Source organism: Aotus nancymaae, unplaced genomic scaffold, assembly GCF_030222135.1.
Source record: "Aotus nancymaae isolate 86718 unplaced genomic scaffold, 86718_ANA_hifiasm-v0.15.2.pri h1tg000064l_1, whole genome shotgun sequence".
NCBI classification, from domain to species: Eukaryota; Metazoa; Chordata; class Mammalia; order Primates; family Aotidae; genus Aotus; species Aotus nancymaae.
In genome coordinates this window covers 5,008,692-5,029,502 of record NW_026988479.1, presented here as the reverse complement: position 1 = coordinate 5,029,502, position 20,811 = coordinate 5,008,692, and the positions used below count along the sequence as shown (strand labels likewise).

The 20,811-nt window shown below is 36.0% G+C and overlaps 1 protein-coding gene and 1 long non-coding RNA gene across 2 annotated transcripts in view; one reads left to right on the top strand and one right to left on the bottom strand.

Annotated features, from left to right (window-relative positions):
- The window catches only part of LOC135270622 (uncharacterized), a 371,213-nt gene that overhangs the window by 91,236 nt on the left and 259,166 nt on the right, over window positions 1-20,811 (top strand). The window contains exon 2 of the long non-coding RNA XR_010338760.1: window positions 3,625-3,787. This is a non-coding gene — a long non-coding RNA (uncharacterized LOC135270622). The remainder of the gene's footprint in view (window positions 1-3,624; window positions 3,788-20,811) is intronic.
- MINAR2 (membrane integral NOTCH2 associated receptor 2) lies at window positions 1,252-19,703 on the bottom strand. The gene is made up of 3 exons (XM_012447940.1): window positions 19,539-19,703; window positions 5,722-5,949; window positions 1,252-1,431 (listed from the first exon to the last, which is right to left on the bottom strand). The coding sequence occupies exons 1-3, from the start codon at window positions 19,701-19,703 to the stop codon at window positions 1,252-1,254; spliced, it is 573 nt and encodes a 190-aa protein (XP_012303363.1).

Genomic DNA, 20,811 nt, shown 5'->3' with positions numbered 1-20,811 from the left:
AAATGATATGGTAATCTCAAAGGACAAAGATCTGACTTTAGGCTCATGGGAAGAAGAGAAAGTCTCTCTTTTGTTTCTTGCATAAGATAGACTTTGGCTGGGGTGTTTTAAGATGAGAAGGGAGTGGGAATGAGGGCTTAAGAAAGGATGTTCTAGAATGAAAGAAAGAATGGTGACTTGATTCCCCATCTGTGTCCAGATCCATGTCCCCAGTATCTGCAGACAATGGAAGGTAAGCTCAGATTGTCAATTAGCTAGCACAAATTAATAATGACAACTGCCTTTAACTAAAAACTGCTTATTAAGAGTCAGATACTGTTCATACCTGTTTTATATTTGGTCCTTTGGCTAGCCCTGTTGGGCAGGTAGTATCATTCCTTCTCTGAGAGAATAGCTTGCCAGAGTCTGTTAGCAAGTAGCAGTTAGGCTTTACACCATGTTCTCTTAGCAGTATTCCCTCTGCTTTCCTAGGGACCCCCAACCCAGACCATGGTTGGCAATATATACACATTGACTGCCACCAGGGGTCACAGTAGCCAATTTGGATAAATTGGATCTAAACTTAATTAATTATGTAACTATGGCCTTGAAAGTTTAATTCTATTAAAGTTGCAGCATGAAATTGGGGCATTATAGATGATTACTGGGGAAATAAGAATAGATTTCAATAAGATATTTCCCTCCTTCCTTTTTTTCTGACTTAAACAGAAATATAGGAAAATAAAACAGGGAGTGAATCTAACTCAGTTGGCAGCACAACCAGATTTTTGCCAGCTACCCAGCAGTTGGTAAAACAAAAAAAAAAATTAATCAGCTCAAACTTTTCTGATGATTGCAGGAGGATGAGGTAGTAAAGAGTTAACAGTATTTTAAAAACATGGTTAATATAGTTTAACTATGAAAACAAAGCTGCTGACAATTTTTGATACTGTTTTGCTCCCTATACAGATACTTAATTTGGGTTGTATATAGTGACTATTCTGTGACTGTGGTCCTCAGAATTCCTGCTTCCCAAAGGACAAAGCTCAGGCTGGAGGTCTTACAAAGCTTTTATAGAACAAAGTAGAGAAGCCATCATACCACACATGACATTCACATTCTACAAGACAATTACATTTCATAGTACAATCAACAATCCATTCATATTGCATGTACATGTTTTTTTTGTTGTTATTTTTTTCTGGAAACTGCAAATGTTTATCTAGAAAAAAATTTAGGAAATTTAAAATAGCTCTGACTGTGGCAGTTTCCTCAGGTGAAAAAAGTAATGATAGTCACTATGGTAACCAAGATGGAGGTAACGACAAGTAAAATCAGACCCATACGACAGAATTTTGATTGCTTCTCTTGTTTCTCTTCCTTTTTCAATAAGGTGTCAAAACCTGGAGTGTACATGTCTCCCAACCAAAACCGCAGGTCATTAGGATTTTCCTAAAAGAAAATTACATGGAGAATATGATTAATCAGTAATCAGTCAGTGTTACAAATTAATTGAGATTGCAGAACAAGACACTGTCATGGGGACTGAAGGTCCATATTCACTCTCTCCTGGGCAAGGCTTCAATGTCATGGCTCACATGAGCTAGACGAGGCTTCCTTGAATAGTATAAATATGCAGCTACAGTCTCCTGGCTGACAAGGAATCCCTGCAGTTCCAATTTGTAGGTCTGCATCAGAATTAATTAGGAGGCTTTCGTGATTCTTTAATTAAATTGCTCACATTGGAGGGTCAGAAACACAGTGGTATTTCTATCATATTGTAGCCAATTTAGTGTTTCTCACATTCTATAAATAGTGCATGTAATTCAGCATAGTAAGTTGAAATCAAGTGAAAATTCTTTGCTTTAGATGAACCTGTGAGGTTTGATTTTTGTCTGCATGGCAGGAATAAACATGCTTGGTGAGGTTTTCAGTAAATCCAGAAGCTGACTTCCATGGAAGTAGCAGGACTAAAAATCAGGAGTCTCTTCCATGACTCGTGACCCACTGATTTTCCTTGTAGAGGGCTGCCACGTGTCTGGCATGCAGAAACTGTTTGACCTCCTGAGAAAGGGGCCCATTATATTCTTCCCCACATCCGCTCTTATTTATTCCCCATGTCTCTCTTTCTTTCATGGACTTCATCTTTCCTTCCAGTCCCACAGAATTATCAAGTCAACCTGATCTCCTGTACCTGATAAATCACCTGCAAACTCTATTGTCCATACATTGATAAAAATACATTTTTTTCCTTCTACATCTCTTGCTATGTTTTGGTGCTGTAGATTTGGTGTCTATGCCTTATATGCAACAAATTTACAATGAATACTCAATCTCTGCTTCTACAAACTAACTTAATGCTTCATTATATTTCACCTGCTTTATTGTAATGGCTTACAGTGGACTGCCCACCCTCTCTTTGCCTCTCCAGTCTCAGTAGACTTAAGTCCACTGAAGTGTGGCACAGCCAGCTTCCTTTATCAGCCTCAGGGGTCAATGAACTAGCTTTGGACTTACAGGTGCACTGCTAGGAGAGGACTGTGCATGCATGTATTCATAGAAAGCGACGATAGATTCTGTTGATGGCAATGTGATCCTCCCATTACACTGGTACTAGTTTAAACTGCTTAGTTGTAGAAATGCTAAAATATTAAAATCAAATTTGGATGATTTGTGCAGAAGGATAATGACTTAAAAATCCTCGTCTACCTCACTCTTATCCTTCATTTTGTGTCCTAATCGGAGGCCTGCTCTTTGTAAGTTTAATGCCTCTGCTCTCCGCTAAGAGCTTCACTAATAGAGACTATCCTGTCTTACATTCTGTTTCTAGCTTTCCTTGGTAATTAAATATGGATTTCTTTTCTTCTCTGGCTTATAAACTCTTAGCCACTTAGAAAAATGGGAGGGACCACAGGGGCTTCAGTTTATAGCCTACAAGTAGTGCCAAGGTTTCAGAAAATAAGTTAGGGGCTCTGTGAGACATAGACAGGAGTGGAGATGAAAGTTGAATTGATGAGGTAGAGGAAGAAATTCTAATGAAAACAAAAGTTATAGCTTCCTGAAGCTTCCCTCAGGAAGTTAATGCTGACAAATAACCTCCTGAGGCCTGTAAACAGGCCTCAGACCTCAGGGTCCACTGCTTTGGGGAGAGGGAGAGTGCACACAGAGGACTGGGTGGAGGAGGGAGCAGGTCCTGATTCTAGCAAAATATGGCACTCATTCTTCCTAAACATGACTCATGTAAGTCCAGCTTAAAAAAATACTCATTGCTAATAATATTCAATTTCCTAAGCCTAACATTCGAACATTTTTTTAGCTTTATTTCCTAGCCTTATTTTCTCATTATTCTATTACTTAACCTGTAGCTCCTATATTTCTACCTTTGCTTTTGCTAATCCTGATAGAAGAGCCTTCCCACTTAGGACCATCTGTGTCTTTTGGTATTCTATACATCCTTCAAGCCCATCATAAGTTTACTTTTTCATGACATCTTTTTATAATCAAATGTGATTTGTGTCCTTTCCTATCCTATATGGGACTTTCTTTTCTTTTTAAATTTTCTTCTTTATTTCTTTTCAGTGAAACAAAAACTTCTTTTTATCGTATAAAGTAATAACCATTCTTAATATCAAACTTCCGTTCAAGGTTGAAGAAGAAATAAGAAGCACGGAAGTAATAACATGGAATTATCAGAAAACCTGGCTGATGGTGCTGCTGCTGGCAATGGAGATGATGGACTAATTCCACAAAGAAAGAGCAGAAAACCAAACCAGCAATTTCCTAGGACGGAGAATGAAGCGTATTATAGGTAAGCTTACAGCAGCATTTAACAAGAGATAATTATGTACTATCAAACTAATCCTAATTGGAGCTAATATTTATAGTGAACAAGTTTTATACTCTTAGTAGAATATTCAGCCTTGCTTGATAATCAGAAAAATGAAAATCAGCAAAAATGAGTTACCATTTTTTCCAATCATTGATAATTTACTTGAAAAATAACCAGTATTGGCAAATGTGAGGGAAAAGGCGTTTTCTTTTTTTGTGTGTGAACTTTTATTTTAGGTTCAGGGTTACAGGTATACGTTTGTTATATGGGTAAAGGATACCATGAGAATTTGGGAGTACTTTTTTTTTTACTTTAAGTAAGTTTAAGATACAAGTACAGAATGTGCAGGTTTGTTACGTAGTTATACATGTGCTATGGTGGTTCGCTGCCCCTATGAACCCATCACCCACCATCTAGGCTTTAGGCCCCGCCTGCCTTAGGTATTTGTTTTCTAAATGGACTGGACTCCAACCCAGCCTTGCCTCCCATCCCTCACAGGCCCCAGTGTGTGATGTTCCCTTCCTTGTGTCCATGTGTTCTCACTGTTCAACTCCCGTTTATGAGTGAGAACACTGCATGGCACTTTTTGTTACTAGTATCATCACCTTCCTTTATCTTGTTCTATAGTCATTGTCTGTTAATTTGCTCAACTTTTTGAGGGTAGAGACAGTAACATCCACCTCCATAGTTCCCTTATTTTGCATGTAAACAGCAAAAAGAAGAAGCCTTAACATATGGTCAAGAAATGTTTGTAAAATAAATCTTTTTTTTTTTTTTCAATAGTAGGGGGGACTTTTAGATGTCTTTAAGACTCTTGGTAAGGAATGCAAGATTTAAAAAAAGAAGAAAGAAGGGAATAGAAACATAAGATTATTGTTTCTGTGGAGAGCATCTGTTATGTAAGCTTCTCTGGAAAATAGGCTACATACAGGAGGAGATACATTCAATCTGGTAAGAGATTAAGAAACTTCAAAGATTCTGGACAGTGGGTCTTTTGAGTAGTACATATTTGAAATTGTAAAAAGTGTGAGTTGGATTCAAAGAGACAGGGTGCTGTCCTCTTCAAAAAAAAATAAGAAAGAAAAATTATCTAGTGCTTAAGGTATGGGGCTTAGCACAGATAAACATTTTTAAATGAAGGGTATGTACTTGGAAAATGACAGGCCTTCCTGGCCTAGGGCAGGTGGAGACAAGCCAAAGCTGGGTAGGAATCCAGTCCATTCAGAAAACAGAGGGCTGGCTGCTTCCTTGCTTTTCAGGTATTTCGAAGTTTTTCATGTGGTGAGGTGACACCAGCAGGGGCAAAGAAAGAAAGAACAACTTTTGTTGGGTTTAAGCTGGGTGAATGAGTTCATTGCATACTTTTCCTGTGTTGAAATGTTTTTGTTTTGTTTTGTTACTGAGACACAGGAAAATGACCAAAATGTAAATCTGCAATCTTAAATCACTGAGAGGGCTGAGATAAAATAATCTTTGATGAGAACTTTCTTGCTTAGTGCCTAACACAGAACACTTAATACATATTTTCAAATAAATGTAGAATAGGGAATCAGCTCTTCAGTCTTCATGAACATAAATGTTCATAAACTACCAGAAAACATCATCTTGCAAATTAATTTTCAAAAAAAACCTTTCACTCTCCTGGAAAACCTTTGTTCTGTGCTACATAATTTTTTTCCTCTCTACACTGTACAGTTGCCAGTAACTATTAAAATTGTAAAGCTCAAAAGAAATAAACACAAATACTGACTAGGAGTAGGAGGGAGAAAGAAAAGCCAGAGGCCAAAATGCTCTGAAATCTGGAGATTCTGTGCCTAGTGAAGAATAACTGTCACGTCAATAACCCTTTCTCTTAGGATTATTTGACTGATTTCTCTTATCAATTGAAGAGGGTGACTCTTAGTTGTGAGTACCTTCAGATGTCCAGAGAGGTTTGTGTGCAGGGAACGTTTGTCATATTCCTCAATGGTCCATGATGGGTTCTTTTTCCTTTCTTCCATAGCTTCCTCCAAACTTAGGTCACCATAGAGTGGGTTATTTTTCATAATTGGTGACATGGATGGTGGGGGGCTATCAGAAGCGACAAGGCTCTCTGCACTGGATCCCCTAATTCGTTGAGCAGCAATATTATTCTTTTCTCTCTAAGAGGCAAAGAGACAAGGCATCTCTTAGCAACAGGCCTTCTGATCATAGGGAATGCAATGTAAGATAACTGTACCTGAAAATGTGCTGATTTTTCACAGAAATCCAACAGATTAGGACAATGAATGAGAAAAGGATTCTCAGGTTTTGTTTGACCTAGAAATCCAACATCGATTGAGTTTTTTCTTTGTGTGTGATCTTGAACAGCTTTACTAATCACTAATTAAAGTGCTGTTTTATAACCACAAAGAAAGAGCCTACAAATTAAAGAGAGTAAATCTCTTTAATTCAAATAGTAGAATTCTGAACAAAGCCAACTTTTCTCAGGTTATTTGCATTGAGATTTAATGACATTTTATTTCTCTATTTTTATATTCCATGACTTATAAAAATGGTATTTAATATTGCTATGTTAATCCAGCAAAGTCAAAATTAAAAGACATTTTAGCAATATACCTTGATTTTCACAAATACTATCATGGCTCCCATTTCAGACAGCTTTGAGGTCTAAGCCAACTTAGCACTGTAATTTAGCATCTGTGTGTGAAGACTGACTGTTAGCTCTGTTACTGACTTTCAAGTTTTCAAAATCTTTTTTTATTAAAGTATGATATGCATATATATAAATACATAGCTCTGTAAATTCTTGCAAACCAAACAAACTCGAGATTCAACACCCAGACCTAGAAACATGGCATTACTAGCACACGTCATGCTCCTTTCCAGTCACTCTCCCTCCCGCTGCCCAAAGCGTAACTATAATAGCACCCAAATTCTAATACCATAGGTTAATTTGGACTCATCTCATATTTTATATAAATAAAATTATATAACGTGTACTTTTCTGTGTCTGGCTTGACCTTCAGATTTTTACTTTGTTTTGTTTTTTTCTTAAGTATATCAAGTTATCATGAAGGTAGAAATTGAAAATTTGTTCATTTTGGAAATTAAAATTTATTCCTTGGTCAAATACAAATTGAGAAGAATAAAAAAGCTTATAGAGTCATGCTTCATTTGTCCTAGGGCATCAAGAGAGGAATTTCACGAGTTAATTTCAGATAATCTTTAGTCTTTGAAAACAAGTGGCTCATTTCCTTAATTTACAGTTATTTTTCAGTAAATGTATGTCACGCATTTCAGACACCCAAAATAGAGAATATTTAATAGGAGTTTTATTCTTCTGAGTCATATTTATGATTATCAATACTCTGATGCTGACATTTATTTGTGTATATAGGCAATATTAATTTATATTATATAAGCTAAAGTTGTAAACTGTTATATGTAGTTTCCTTCTGAAACGACTGGCAGAAAAAAAAAAAATCATGTAGATAAAACCATTCACATTCTCTTCGGTGTTGGGTTTCCCTAATTTCCTTAATCCGTTCATTTTTCAAATACTTAGAGCTCAACTTTCAGATCCTCTCTGACTTTCATAAGTCCTTGGACTGCTCAAAGTCAATTTATATTCTATAAAACCGAAGTTTGCAATAAAATAATTACTCTTCTTGGCTTAGCATTTATCTTAAAGATAGATTGCTTCAAAAGTAATGTTTCTCAATTGAGCAAAAAATAATTTGATAAGAAATTTAACTATGAGCTTAGCATAATTTTTACTTAATTTTTTTTCTTCAAGGCTAGACATCTTTGATCATCTCTGAAGAGGGATAATTCTCCTGACATTGACAAATTGACTTTGTCAGGTTGTCTTTACACTGTTGCTTAAGTTTCTTAAACAAAAAAGCTCTGTACATGAAAATACAGTTTTGAAGAGGTCAAAAGAAAAACATTACACGTTCTATTACAATGTATATAGACTTAGAAAATGTAATGTATAAAAATGGGAAAATACTCAGAGATACATTCTAAAAGAACATTCAAACACTTATCTCTAGATGATATTTTTGAAAGTTGTGATGTTTATTATAGCACATAGTAATATATATTTTTGCACTGCATGTGAATTTTATGTCTGAAAGACATGCAAAGGAAAATTAGTAGTATAAATTTATTATGAATTTAATCATGAAATAGGCAATACTAATTTTGGTTGAGTTTTATTTGTATCTTGATGATTTTTTTTAACATAGCTTTAAGAACATCAACAACACAAAAGCCTTCACTCTCTACTGCACAAGAAAATACATTTACCAGAAGAAAACTCAACAGTAATTCAATTATTTTAATTACTTGGCCACTAAAATAAATTACATTTTAAAATATTTATTTTAAAAAGGTAACACTTCAAAGCTTACCTAGACTTTTCATTAAGCATACCTTTGTCCATTTATCATTTATACACATTTTAATCATTACACACTTTATGTGAAGTAAACTATAATTCAATAAAGAGTGAGATAGAAGGCATATCTGGACAAAGAAAATTAAGTGTACATTTAATAAGTCATTGAAAAAACTCTAAAAATGTATTTCAGGAAGAAAAAGTTGATAACAGAAGGAAAAAATTAAGATACAAGAGAAATGTTGTGAGAGAGAAAGAAAGAGAGAAATAAAAAATTGATAAATGTGTCTGTAAATCCAGGCAAGCACTGATTTAGGTGAAATAGAGATAATAATAATTGCTAAATTGTGAATTTTAAAATAAGAGAAATGAGAACACTGGAGTGTCATAAGTTTAACACAGATGTTTTTGTTAGAAAATTTTGAGAAATAATTTCAGTGAGGAGATAGAGATATTACTAACAAGTAGAGAAAGAATTTACAGCTTCTAAGTGAGCAGAGCAGTAGGAAAAAAATGAAGAATAAACAATCTGTAAAAAGACTCCAAATAAAAAACACAGGTGGAAAATCTCAGAAACAGAAAAATAATAAGTAATCACATTTAATGTAAATGGACTAAATTCCCTATTGAAATGACAGAGATTGTCAGATCAGATTTTAAAAAGTAAATTAAATTATAAAATATTTACAACAGACATGCCTAAAATATAAAGACTCAGAAAGAATTCAAGTTAAAAAATATGAAAGTATATACTATATATACTAGGCAAATATAAACAATGAGAACTGGCTGTTGTGACTGACTAAATGCTCACTAATTTTGTTTCCACTTCCTAAGCACAGAGTTTATCTGCTTTTCCCAGACCGTTTTTGAATTTATATTGGGGCCACATGTTTTATGTCCAATGACATGTGGATGAAAGATCACTTCCAAGCCTGGTCCCTGAAATCTTTCACAAGTTTTTGGTTCACTTTCTTTTTTTGTGACACTATACACATCTCAGAACTCTTGTCAATGTGCTGTATATAGCAGAAGATGATTATACATATATGATGATATATATATATTAGGTGATCCATATGGCATATATAATATATTCATATACTATTATATATAAATATACACATATGTATGTGTATATATATGTGTGTATATACATATATGTGTATACGTGGGTTTTTTTTTTTTTTGTTAACAGAAGACTGTGGTAAATCCTTACTAGATGCTCAGCAAACTTAATAAAACTCAAGCTTGATGGGTAAAATTCCTGGCAAGATCCTTGGCTTACCCTTTCCCTTTCTTATTTAAAGCCTAATAGAGATCTGATATTGTAAAGCCCCAAGAAGGAAGGAGCTTGGATTCTATTTGGAAGTGAGTCTTCTAGGACATCTATAATATCTACATTGAACCTTGTGTGAAGGAGACATATGTTTTATTAAGTTACTAAACATTTTGATATATTTGTTTCCATGACATAACTTAGCTTGACTAAGCACCAAGAAAACAAAAATACACCTCCCCACTCCCGCCAGCACACACACACATTAGATGAAATAGACAAGGTCAAAAACTTTGCTAGATATAAAGAAGGTTGCTAGAAAATGAATAAAGTTAGTTATCATCAGTAAAGTACTATTATTCTAAACTTGTATGTATCTAATAAAATAGTCTCAACATTTATAAAATAAAACAAAATAATTACAAGGAGAAATTTATACATGTAATTGTTCTCAAGCATGCAAAACAATCATTAAGAATAAAGAATCTGGATGAGATGGAGACTATTATTCTAAGTGAAGTAACTCAGGAATGGAAAACCAAGCATTGTATGGTCTCAGTGATACGTGGGAGCTAAGCTATGAGGACACGAAGGCATAAGAATAATGCAATGAACTTTGAGGACTTGACAGGAAGAGTGGGAGGGAGGTGAGGGATAGAAGACTACAAATATGGTGCAGTGTACACTGCTCGGGTGATGGGTGCACCAAAATCGCACACATCACCACTAAAGAACTTACTCATGTAACTAAATACCACCTGTACCGCAATAACTTATGAAAAAAAGAATAAAGAAGATATGAACCATAAAATAAAAATGTTTGTTTAAGTGACATATATGGACCTCTCTATTAAATAATTGAAAATATTCATTTTTAAAAATACACTGAAAATTTCATAAAATTGGTAACATGTTAAGTTCTAAATTTTTTTTAAAGATTCAATATTACATGGATCAAGATTTTAGACCATTAACAACTTAGTTATAAACCTAAAAATGATTATCAAAAACATAAAATACCACATTCTACAGACATTTAAAAATATATTTCAAAGAAAGAATAATAAACATTTTAAAATTTAGGACAGAATGAAAGTGAGAAATGCTACATTACAAAATTATTGGCTGGATCTGAGATGGTATTTTTTTTTTTTTTTGAGTCGGAGTTTCGCTCTTGTTACCCAGGCTGGAGTGCAATGGCACGATCTCAGCTCACTGCAACCTCCACCTCCTGGGTTCAAGCAACTCTCCTGCCTCAGCCTCCCGAGTAGCTGGGATTACAGGCGCAAGCCACCATGCCCAGCTAATTTTTGTATTTTTAGTAGAGACGGGATTTCACCATGTTGACCAGGATGGTCTCGATCTCTTGACCTCGTGGTCCATCCGCCTTGGCTTCCCAAAGTGCTGGGATTATAGGCGTGAACCACCGTGCCCAGCCTGAAGTGGTATTTTGAGAGAATATTATGGGCATATATGCTTGCATTATAAAACAGAATGAGAAAATTAATGAGGTATTAAACATTCAATTCAAAGTCTTAAAAACAAAGCCACAGAGTAAATATAAGGAAATAGTCAAAATGAAATAATAAATGTAAAGACAGAAATCAATACATATTAAAGAGAATAAACATATACAACGGAGAAGATAAAGTTGAAAGCTATGTTTTTTTTCGAAAAACACATTGAAAATATCTCTGGTAATACTGTTTAAGAAAAATAATAGAGACACAAATCCACCCAGTTAGGATTTGAGAAGGGATACGACAGAGATTAAGAAACAATCAGAAAATAAACTGAGTGATTTTAAACATTTATATGCAGTTACAATTTCTTACATAATATAACTTACCAAACTTAATTAAGAAAAAATAAAAATGTTAATAAACTTGTGATAATTTGACTAGTTGAATCAACAGTTTAAAATCTCCTCCAAACATACACATTAAAGAACAGCAGGCCAGAGGGTTTTGCAGTCAACTTCTATCATTTTCAAAATATATAATTCCTTAGCCAAATTCTTCCACAAAAATAGGAAAAGAAGGAACAGGTCAGTTTTGAAGTTAGTATAAACTTCATATGAGGAAAGTAAAAGAAAATTAAAAGCCAATTTTAATTTCTTTCCCTTATACACATAAATGGAAAATTATAAATGCAATATTGATGAACAGAATTCTACAATATATACAAGTTATACATAACAAGATAAAACAGATTTTTACCAGGGAAAGATGTTATACCAACAGGATGGTTTAATATTAGAATATTAATGAAATTTACCACACTAACAGGAAAAAACCATTAAATAGTTCAGAAAAAGTTCAATAGCTCAGAAAAAGTTTAGAAAAAGACAATAGTTCAGAAAAAGACTTTCAAAATATTCAAACATATTCAAAGCAAACTCTCTTAGTGAACTAGAACTGGTATAAAATTTTCTTAAGCTAATTAAGCCAATGGGCCCCAAACTTACAGAACAGAGTTTACTTAATGGTTTAATATTAGAAACATGTATTTTAGGGTCAAAATTAATACAAGGATGCTAGTAATCACAATGTCCAAATAATTTTGCAGTGGTAGCTCAAAGCAATGCAAAAAGCATAGAAACATAAGTAAATCAAAGAAATAAGAATTATAAATAATCCAACAAATAGCAGATGACCTAATTATCTACAGGGATGTTCACAGGCAAAACAAGAGATTTTAACACACTTCCTGGATTCAAAATCAGTATATAATGATCGATAGTATGCATGCTCTATTATAAAACAAGACTTAAAAGGTACTATTATCAAGAGTAAAAATAAGTATTTAGATATAAACCTAACAAATTACATGGAATAGTTCTTTGTGGAGAATTATAAGATATTATTGAAGGCTATATGAAGAACTGGATAAATGGAAAGATATATCATGTTCATGGATTGAGGAATAAAGGCCATAAAAATTTCTATTTTCCCCATTTTGATCTATACATTCAGAGTAATGCTTATCGTAATCTTAATGAAAACAAGGCATTTTGTGTGTATTTCATGTGTGAGCACATAGACAAACTTTCACAGAAAATCAGCTCGTTTGTGAACACAAAATTTCTGTTCTTAATTGTTGGAATGGTAAGCTTTATAAAGCACATATTTGATTGTGTTATTCTCCTTAAATTTTTCACTGATTCTTCAAAATTTTCAGGATAAAATTCAAAATCTTAGACAAAGCCCACAGACCCTCCTTAATATGATGCAGGCCTTTCTGAAACCTTATCTCCTGGCCTTCCCTGCATATAACCAGGGCTCTTGGTGCTTACACGTGGTACTATGACATATGAGGTACCTTTAATACAGGCTTTCATGCCAGAGGCATTTGGGTCTCAAATAAGACAGTTTGGTGGGGCAATTTAGGTGTTATTTCTGGGAATATACCATCCAAGGCTAATTCCTGAATCCTATAAATGTAGTATAACTTGGTACACTGAACAACTTGATGATGCTATCAATCTACTTCCTAGATAATATAAGCACCTGCAAAGTACCACACTTTCTTTTTTTTTTTAATTTTTTAAAATTATACTTTAAGTTCTGGGGTACATGTGCAAATCTTGCAGGATTGCTACATAGGTATACACATGCCATGGTGGTTTACTACCACCATTCCCCTGTCACCTACATTAGGTATTTCTCTCAATGTTATCCCTCCCCAATCTCCCCACCCCCTGCTATCCCTCCCCTAGCCCCCCAACCCCCAAGAGACCCCAGTATGTGATGTTCCCCTCCTGTGTTCATGTGTTCTCATTGTTCAACACCCACCTATGAGTGAGAACATGTGGTGTTTGGTTTTCTGTTCTTGTGTTAGTTTGCTGAGAATGATGGTTTCCAGCTTCATCCATGTCCCTGCAAATGACATGAACTCATCCTTTTTTATGGCTACATAGTATTCCATAGTGTATCTGTGCCACATTTTCTTTATCCAGTCAATCATTCATGGGCATTTGGGTTGGTTCTAGGTCTTTGCTATTGTAAACAGTGCCACAATGAACATGTGTCTTTATAATAGAACAATTTATAATCCTTTGGATATATACCCAGTAATGGGATTGCTGGGTCAAATGGAATTTCTATTTCTAGGTCCTTGAGGAATCACCACACTGTCTTTCATAACGGTAATTAATTTACACTCCCACCAACAATGTAAAAGTGATCCTATTTCTCCACATCCTCTCCAGCATCTGTTGTCTTCAGACTTAATGATTGCCATTCTAACTGGCATGAGATGGTATTTCAATGTGGTTTTGATTTGCATTTCTCTAATGACCAGTGATGATGAGCATTTTTTCATATGTTTGTTGACCACATAAATGTCTTCTTTTGAAAAGTGTCTGTTGATATCCTTTGCCCACATTTTGATGGGATTGTTTTATTTCTTGCAAATTTGTTTTAGTTCTTTGTAGATTCTGGATATTAGTCCTTTGTCAGATGAGTAGCTTGCAAACATTTTTTTCCCATTCTGTTGGTTGCCAGTTCCCTCTAATGCTTGTTTCTTTTGCTGTGCAGAAGCTCTGGAGTTTAATTACATCCCATTTGTCTATTTCGGCTTTTGTTGCCATTGCTTTTGGTGTTTTAGTCATGAAGTCCTTGCCTATGCCTATGTGCTGAATGGTATTGCCTAGGTTTTCTTCTAGGGTTTTTATGGTCTTAGGTCTTACGTTTAAATCTTTAATCCATCTGGACTTAATTTTTGTATAAGGTTTAAGGAAGGGAAAGTACCACATTTTCATCCAATATAAGGCTTAGAAAGGAGAAACTATTACATTGTGCAGCACTGTCCCTCCCTCCCTCCCTCCCTTCCTTCCTTGCTCCCTTCCTTCCTTCCTTCCTTGCTCCCTCCCTCCCTTCCTTCCTTCCCTTCCTTCCTTCCCTTCCTTCCTTCCTTGCTCTCTCCCTCCCTTCCTTCCCTTCCTTCCTTCCTTGCTCCCTCCCTCCCTCCCTCCCTCCCTTCCTTCCTTCCTTCCTTCCTTCCTCAGAGTCTTGATCTGTTGCTTGGGCTGGAGTGCAGTGGTGTGAGCTTCGCTAACTGCAAACTTTGCATTCCAGCTTCAGGCATTTCTTATGCTTTAGTCTCCTAAGTAGCTGGGATTGTAGGCCATGCCACCATGCCAGGCTAATTTTTGTATTTTTAGTATAGATGGGGTTTTGCCATGTTGGCCAGTCCAACCTTGAACTCCTGGCCTCAAGTGATCTGCCCACCTCGGCCTCCCAAAGTGCTGGGATTACAGGTGTGAGCCACGGCGCCCGGCCCCAGCACTGTTCTTTACAACATAATAAATGGAAGACTGAAAATAGAGACAGTCTTAGGAAGGCATGATGTGTGTTCAGAGACAGAAGAAATACAGTTATACACAAAAAAACCCATGACAGAAAGGAGAGACATTTGAATTTATGGGAAAAAGAGTGTGATTGGATTGAAAAAGAGTGCAGAAAGATGATTAGGAAATAAATTCAGTAAATGACATTGTCTAGAAATCACTGGAAGAGCAGCCTCTCACCCTTAGCCTTTCCTTCCATCTCACAGGTTTAGTCTGAAATGCTCCTTGATTCTGAAACTGATGTGATAGAAGCTAGGAAAAGATACAACAAAAAAATTAGTCTGAAAATAATCTCACGTGCAACTGCTAATTAGAAAATTAAGACCCACCACAATAAATGAAAAAAGAAAAACACATTTTTCTTTCTTGCCCTTTGTATTTCTTTTTTTTTAAAAAAAATTAAACTTTAAGGTTGGGATACACGTGCTGAACGTGCAGGTTTGTTACATAGGTATACATGTGCCATGGTGGTTTGCTGCACTCATCAACCCATCATCGAGGTTTTAAGCCCTGCATGCATTAGGTATTTGTCTTAATGCTATCCCTCCCCTAGCCCCCCAACCACTGACAGGCCCCAGTATGTGATGTTCCCCTCCCTGTGTCCACATTTTCTCATTGTTTAACTCCTACTTATGAGTGAGAACATGTGGTGTTTGGTTTTCTCTTCCTGTGTTAGTTTTTTGGGAATGATGGTTTCCAGCTTCATCCATGTCCCTGCAAAGGACATGAACTGATTCTTTTTTATGGCTGCATAGTACTCCATGATGTATATGTGCCACATTTTCTTTATCCCGTCTATCATTGATGGGCATTTGGGTTGGTTCCAAGTCTTTGCTCTTGTAAACAGTGCTGCAATAAACATATGTGTGCATGTGTCTTTATAGTAGAATGATTTATAATCCTTTGGGTAAATAACCAGTAATGGGATTCCTGGGTCAAATGGTATTTCTGGTTCTAGATCTTTGAGGAATCACCACACTGTCTTCCAAAATGGTTGAACTAGTTTACACTCCCACCAACAGAGTAAAAGTGTTCCTATTTCTCCACATCCTCTCCAGCATCTGTTGTTTCCTGATGTTTTAATGATTGCCATTCTAACTGGTCTGAGATGGTATCACATTGTGGTTTTGATTTGCATTTCTCTAATGACCAGTGATGAGCTTTTTGTCATATGTTTGTTGGCTGCATAAATGTCTTCTTTTGAGAAGTGTCTGTTCGTATCCTTTGCCTACTTTTGGATGGGGTTGTTTGAAAAACACATATGTTATCACTTAAGTATTTTTAATCAGCTTTTCTTTTCATTACTTGTTTCATAAAAGGGTTGGCAGACATATTTGGAATACATTTCTAAATGCCTTCATCAGATATATCCCCCAAATCATCTTAACAATTAGAAATATTAGATTTTGGTGAATACTTCTTTATTGCACTGGCATAAAATTTATTGTGAAGCTTCTTTATTTCTCTGGAGAAAGAATTTAAGGAAAAGTATAAATATGGTAGAATCAAATAATATCTGTGCATACTCTCTGTAAATATGGGAGACCTGAGTATCTACATAGATGAGAATTACAATGTTCCTGGTTACTGACTTGACTGAGAACATCACTGCTCAATTTTCTAGATTGAGGCTGTGCATAGGGACTCATGCCTGTAATCAAGCACTTTGGGAAGCCAAGGGGGTTGGATCACTTGAAGTGAGGAGTTTGAGACCAGCCTGGCCAACATGGCAAAACCCCATCTCTACTAAAAATAGAACAGTTAGCCAGTCATGGTGGCGAGCACCTGTAATCCCAGATACTTGGGAGGCTGAGGCACGAGAATCACTTGAATCTGGAAGGCAGAGGTTGCAGCAAGCCAAGATTGTGCCATTGCACTCTACCCTGGGTGACAGAGTGAGACTCTGTCTCAGAAAAAAAAAAAAAGAAAAGAAAGAAAGAAATAGATTGAATGGTATTGCTTTAGCTCATATAGAAAAACGGCCTGGAGAATTTTCTCTGAAAATGGAAAGTGAATTTTAAAAATTAGATGATAAATCATTGATATAAAATGTATATGTAAGAATTCAACTTGACATTTCCAATCTAGGGTATCTCTGTTTTAACTGCTGAGTTACCCCTAGTTTAAAGGTAATGACTGCAGGTTAAGCTTTGCCATTCCATAAGGTAGTCTGTATCCCAAACACCATGCACTTGTTTGGTGTGGGAAGAAAGGATCAGTTGACACAACTCTGAAGTTTGTGTAGATTTCATGTGGTATTATATCTACTGATTGGGTTAGTCACACAGGTTGACTTATGTATTGAGTACATCCCCCCCAACCACCATGTGCACACACATACACACACGTCTTCATCCACAATATTTATAAAATAATGGAAACGGGATTATCTGCTAATACATTCTAATAAAAGGATTACTTAAATACATTTTGAAATACTAATATAAATAACAATCCACATGTACATACTTCCATACATATTCGCGCTCTTTTATAGGAAAATACGGCTCTCAATTGTTTTTACCTCATGTTTCATTTGCTCTCACTTTTAGGGAAATATATAAGATAAATATTATCTTAATGCTGCAAGTGGAAATACTGAGGCATAAATTGATTATGGGCCATGATAGATGTCTCTAAAACTGGTTTATTGTGAATTTGAGATAAGAAACCAAGTGTCTAACTTCTTTATCCTATGTTCTTCCCATTGACTTACTGACTCCCCAATAGAGTGAGAGTTTTAAATTAAGAACTTTTTGGTAGCTATCACCTTATGTGTGCCTAACACCTCAATATACTTTTATATTCAGTGTCTTCTTCCAGGTATCATGGCAAATATTTAAAACTTCTATATGGCCATTTCTATGACATTTATTATTTTATCCAATGAATATATCAATCATGGATTTTAAGATCCATCCCCAAAAGAGCATTATTTATTGATGCATTGCAAAATGAAGTAGTGAATATCGTCGTTATTACTCATACTCTGTGCCACACCTACCTGATTATCTGAATTTGTACTTGATGTACTGTCCTGCCTCTCTCCATGCATTATTAATGCCCAGTTAGTACACTGGCCTTCTCTAGGTCATTTAACGTTTCATCTTAGGATGAAAGGATAACTAAATCAAGTTTATTTTAAGTTTATAATGATTAACAACACATATTCAAAGACCTACGAAGCAGAAGTTTACCTCTTTGGTTTTTCTTTGAATAACTATTTCCACCCAATGGAGCCTGTAGAAAAAATTGCCTTTTAAAAATTTGCATTTCATTTGGGTTTAGGAACAACATTCAACAGTTTTAAACTGTGAAGTTCCACATGAAGGAAATAGGTCAACTTCAGTACCAAACAAAAGATGTTAGATCAATGTGTTCCAACCTCAAAGGAATTTATTGGATATGTTTTCTTAGACTAAACTGCATAGCATAGAAGGGCCAAGTTTTCTGAACTGATTTTTGAATCATTTTATTCTATGATATAAACAATAAGGAGGAAAAAGGGAGGAATTTCATTTCATTTAAAACTGAAAAAAGAACACCTACAAATACAACAGCAGCAACATGGCTGGGTATGAAACGACAGAAGGGTCTGAGGATTACCAAAGTGATTGATGCAAAATTCAAAACATGCAAGTTGTCATAATAGGCTGCCTTACAATGGAAATAAATTAAAATCCTTATAGGTGGAGGAAACACTTACATAATCATTTGAGTGTACTTGATTTTGAATGATCTCATGACAAAGGTCCCAAGGAGCCCACAAACATACCACAAAGGAGTCACTTTACACCAGGAATCATGAGTAGCAACTGTTCTTAAAAGAAAACAAATTTCTGTTCAGGGAATTTGAACGACTCCAAAGGATTTAATGACTTGCAGGGGTTTGTAGGTCAGTCACATCTGTTCTGTAATGAAATGCTTCTTCCTGTTTCTAAATTGACTAACTCTTAACCCCATTAGCCTTCACGTCTTAAAACAAAGGTTATTCCTGTTTCATTAGCTGTGCAACAGTTAAGGCCTTTATGTTTATTTCAGCAGATGGAACTCATCACAGTTTTATTCTTCTCTTGGTCAGCAAAAAGAAGGAAAATGCGAACGAAAAGAGAAATAAAACCTGCATTGGGTTTGAAGGTCTGACTGGTATGTCTTGTCCACACGGACACTTGTGGAAAATAAGAATATCTATAATAATAACTAACACTTTTTCAAGGTGGAGAGTTCGCTGTATTTTTTTTCCCTTCAGTGATTAGGTTTCCGTTGTTCTGTTGTCGTCTGTGTATGCTATGAAAGGGAGCTAGCGTAAGGGAGGCAGACACAAGATCTCCAGCTGTTTTAGAGGCTTGTTTATGCCCACAACATAAAGTTCTGATGCTTTATGCTTAGATCACACCAAAAGATAGAGACGGGAGTTTTTTCCCTACAAGACTTTTGTGTGAATATAATTAATTTGAAAATGTTTGAAGGGAAGGAGTAAATGAGGGCCACATGAAATCTAAAATGAGGATAGGCAGAGAAACTAATGCTTGGAGGGGAATTAATGAATGAGAGAATTCACATATTTTATAAAGATATTGAGAAAAGTTTCTAATGTTAAGGAATAGCGAAAGACTAAGTTGGAAGACAGAGTAGCCACCTTCATAAATGATGAAACGGCAGAGAGCAAGAAAGAAACAGGCCCCCATCCTGGTATTTTTGTGCCCCTTGATCTTACCTGTGAGTAGACAAGGTTTTGCCAGTGTTGTGCAGCAGGATAATTTCCACCCGGAAACCTTGCCAGGCTGGCCTGAAGGAGGGCTGAGCTCCTCGTTAAAGACTTTACATCAAGCTGCAGGAATTTGTCAGGATGATTGTTATTTGGCAAAACAGAGAGATCCATGTCTCCCTTCACCTACAGTGGAAAACAAAGGCAGGCAAAACTGCTCCTGTCAGAGGCCTCCATTATTAATGAGCCTGAGGATGCTCCGACTGGCATCTGAAACCAGGTCTGTCAGCTGCACACAGCCACTACTCTTGAAATGATACATCACTGTACAGGGACCAAGAAACAAAGCAGCACATTGCCCTACCTTTCTCATGCACGTGTACGTTGAGGGTGCTTGAATGGAACAGATGGGGCTGCACTCATTAAAATTAATAGGATGACAGAATTAGATATGTGTAGCACTTAATGTCTCTTCATTCAGAATTCGAAATAACAATTTAAGGGAAACTATTGTTTGAATAAAGGCTGCCAGATCTCAGTGTTCCAACCCACAATGTGGAGCACAGGAAACAGTCACGTATAGAGAGACATTGCTTGATTTTTCTCTTTGAACATTGCTGAGCCGACTAGGCCCTGCCTCCGCAGCCTCACATGTGATATGTGGGATTGTGTTTCTTCTCATGTTTTGACTCCCAGAGCTGCAACTCCTGTGAAACCTAACCAGGCTTAGGTTGTCAGCTTTGTTCTGAGGACGGAAATGCCAAGAATTTGCTTTATAGTTTGCTGCAGTAATTTAGTGCCCCAATCTACTACCTTGAATCATTCACTATCTTAGGTCCCTTTAACTCTGCTCCTAGCTATATGTGCTCTGAAGAATGTGCTTTGGTGTTCACATGGCACATTTAGACCCCCCAAAAATCATGGCTGCTGAGTTTGGATGACAGGCTCTTCTAAGTGATCTCATGTGCTGTTAAGAGAGCCAAGGTGGTGGGAGTGAGGCTGCAGGCAGTTATAGCCAGCCAGCAAGTGGTGATGACTTCAGTGGAGATATGCTCTCTTTACAAGGCACTCTGCTTTAGATGACCCATATGTCTAACTGGGAAAGTATGGATTTCTATATGGAGGGAGCGGAAACTTTCCCACTTGTGAGAAGGCAAAGGAGAGATATTATTAGCTGTTTCTGAAAGACATAGGTTGTATATTAATTTCACATCTCTATAAACTCCTCTGACTCAGCAGGAAAGTTTCTTTTCCAGGGGCAGTGGGGTTACATGTGGAATGT

Coding starts and splice junctions, on each gene's coding strand:
- MINAR2 (XM_012447940.1), bottom strand. CDS start 19,703: ATGGATCTCTCTGTTTTGCCAAATAACAATCATCCTGACAAATTCCTG. Junction 5,950..19,538: donor AAAACCTTGTCTACTCACAG/GTAAGATCAAGG, acceptor TTTGCCTCTTAG/AGAGAAAAGAATAATATTGC. Junction 1,432..5,721: donor ACCTCTCTGGACATCTGAAG/GTACTCACAACT, acceptor ATTTTCTTTTAG/GAAAATCCTAATGACCTGCG.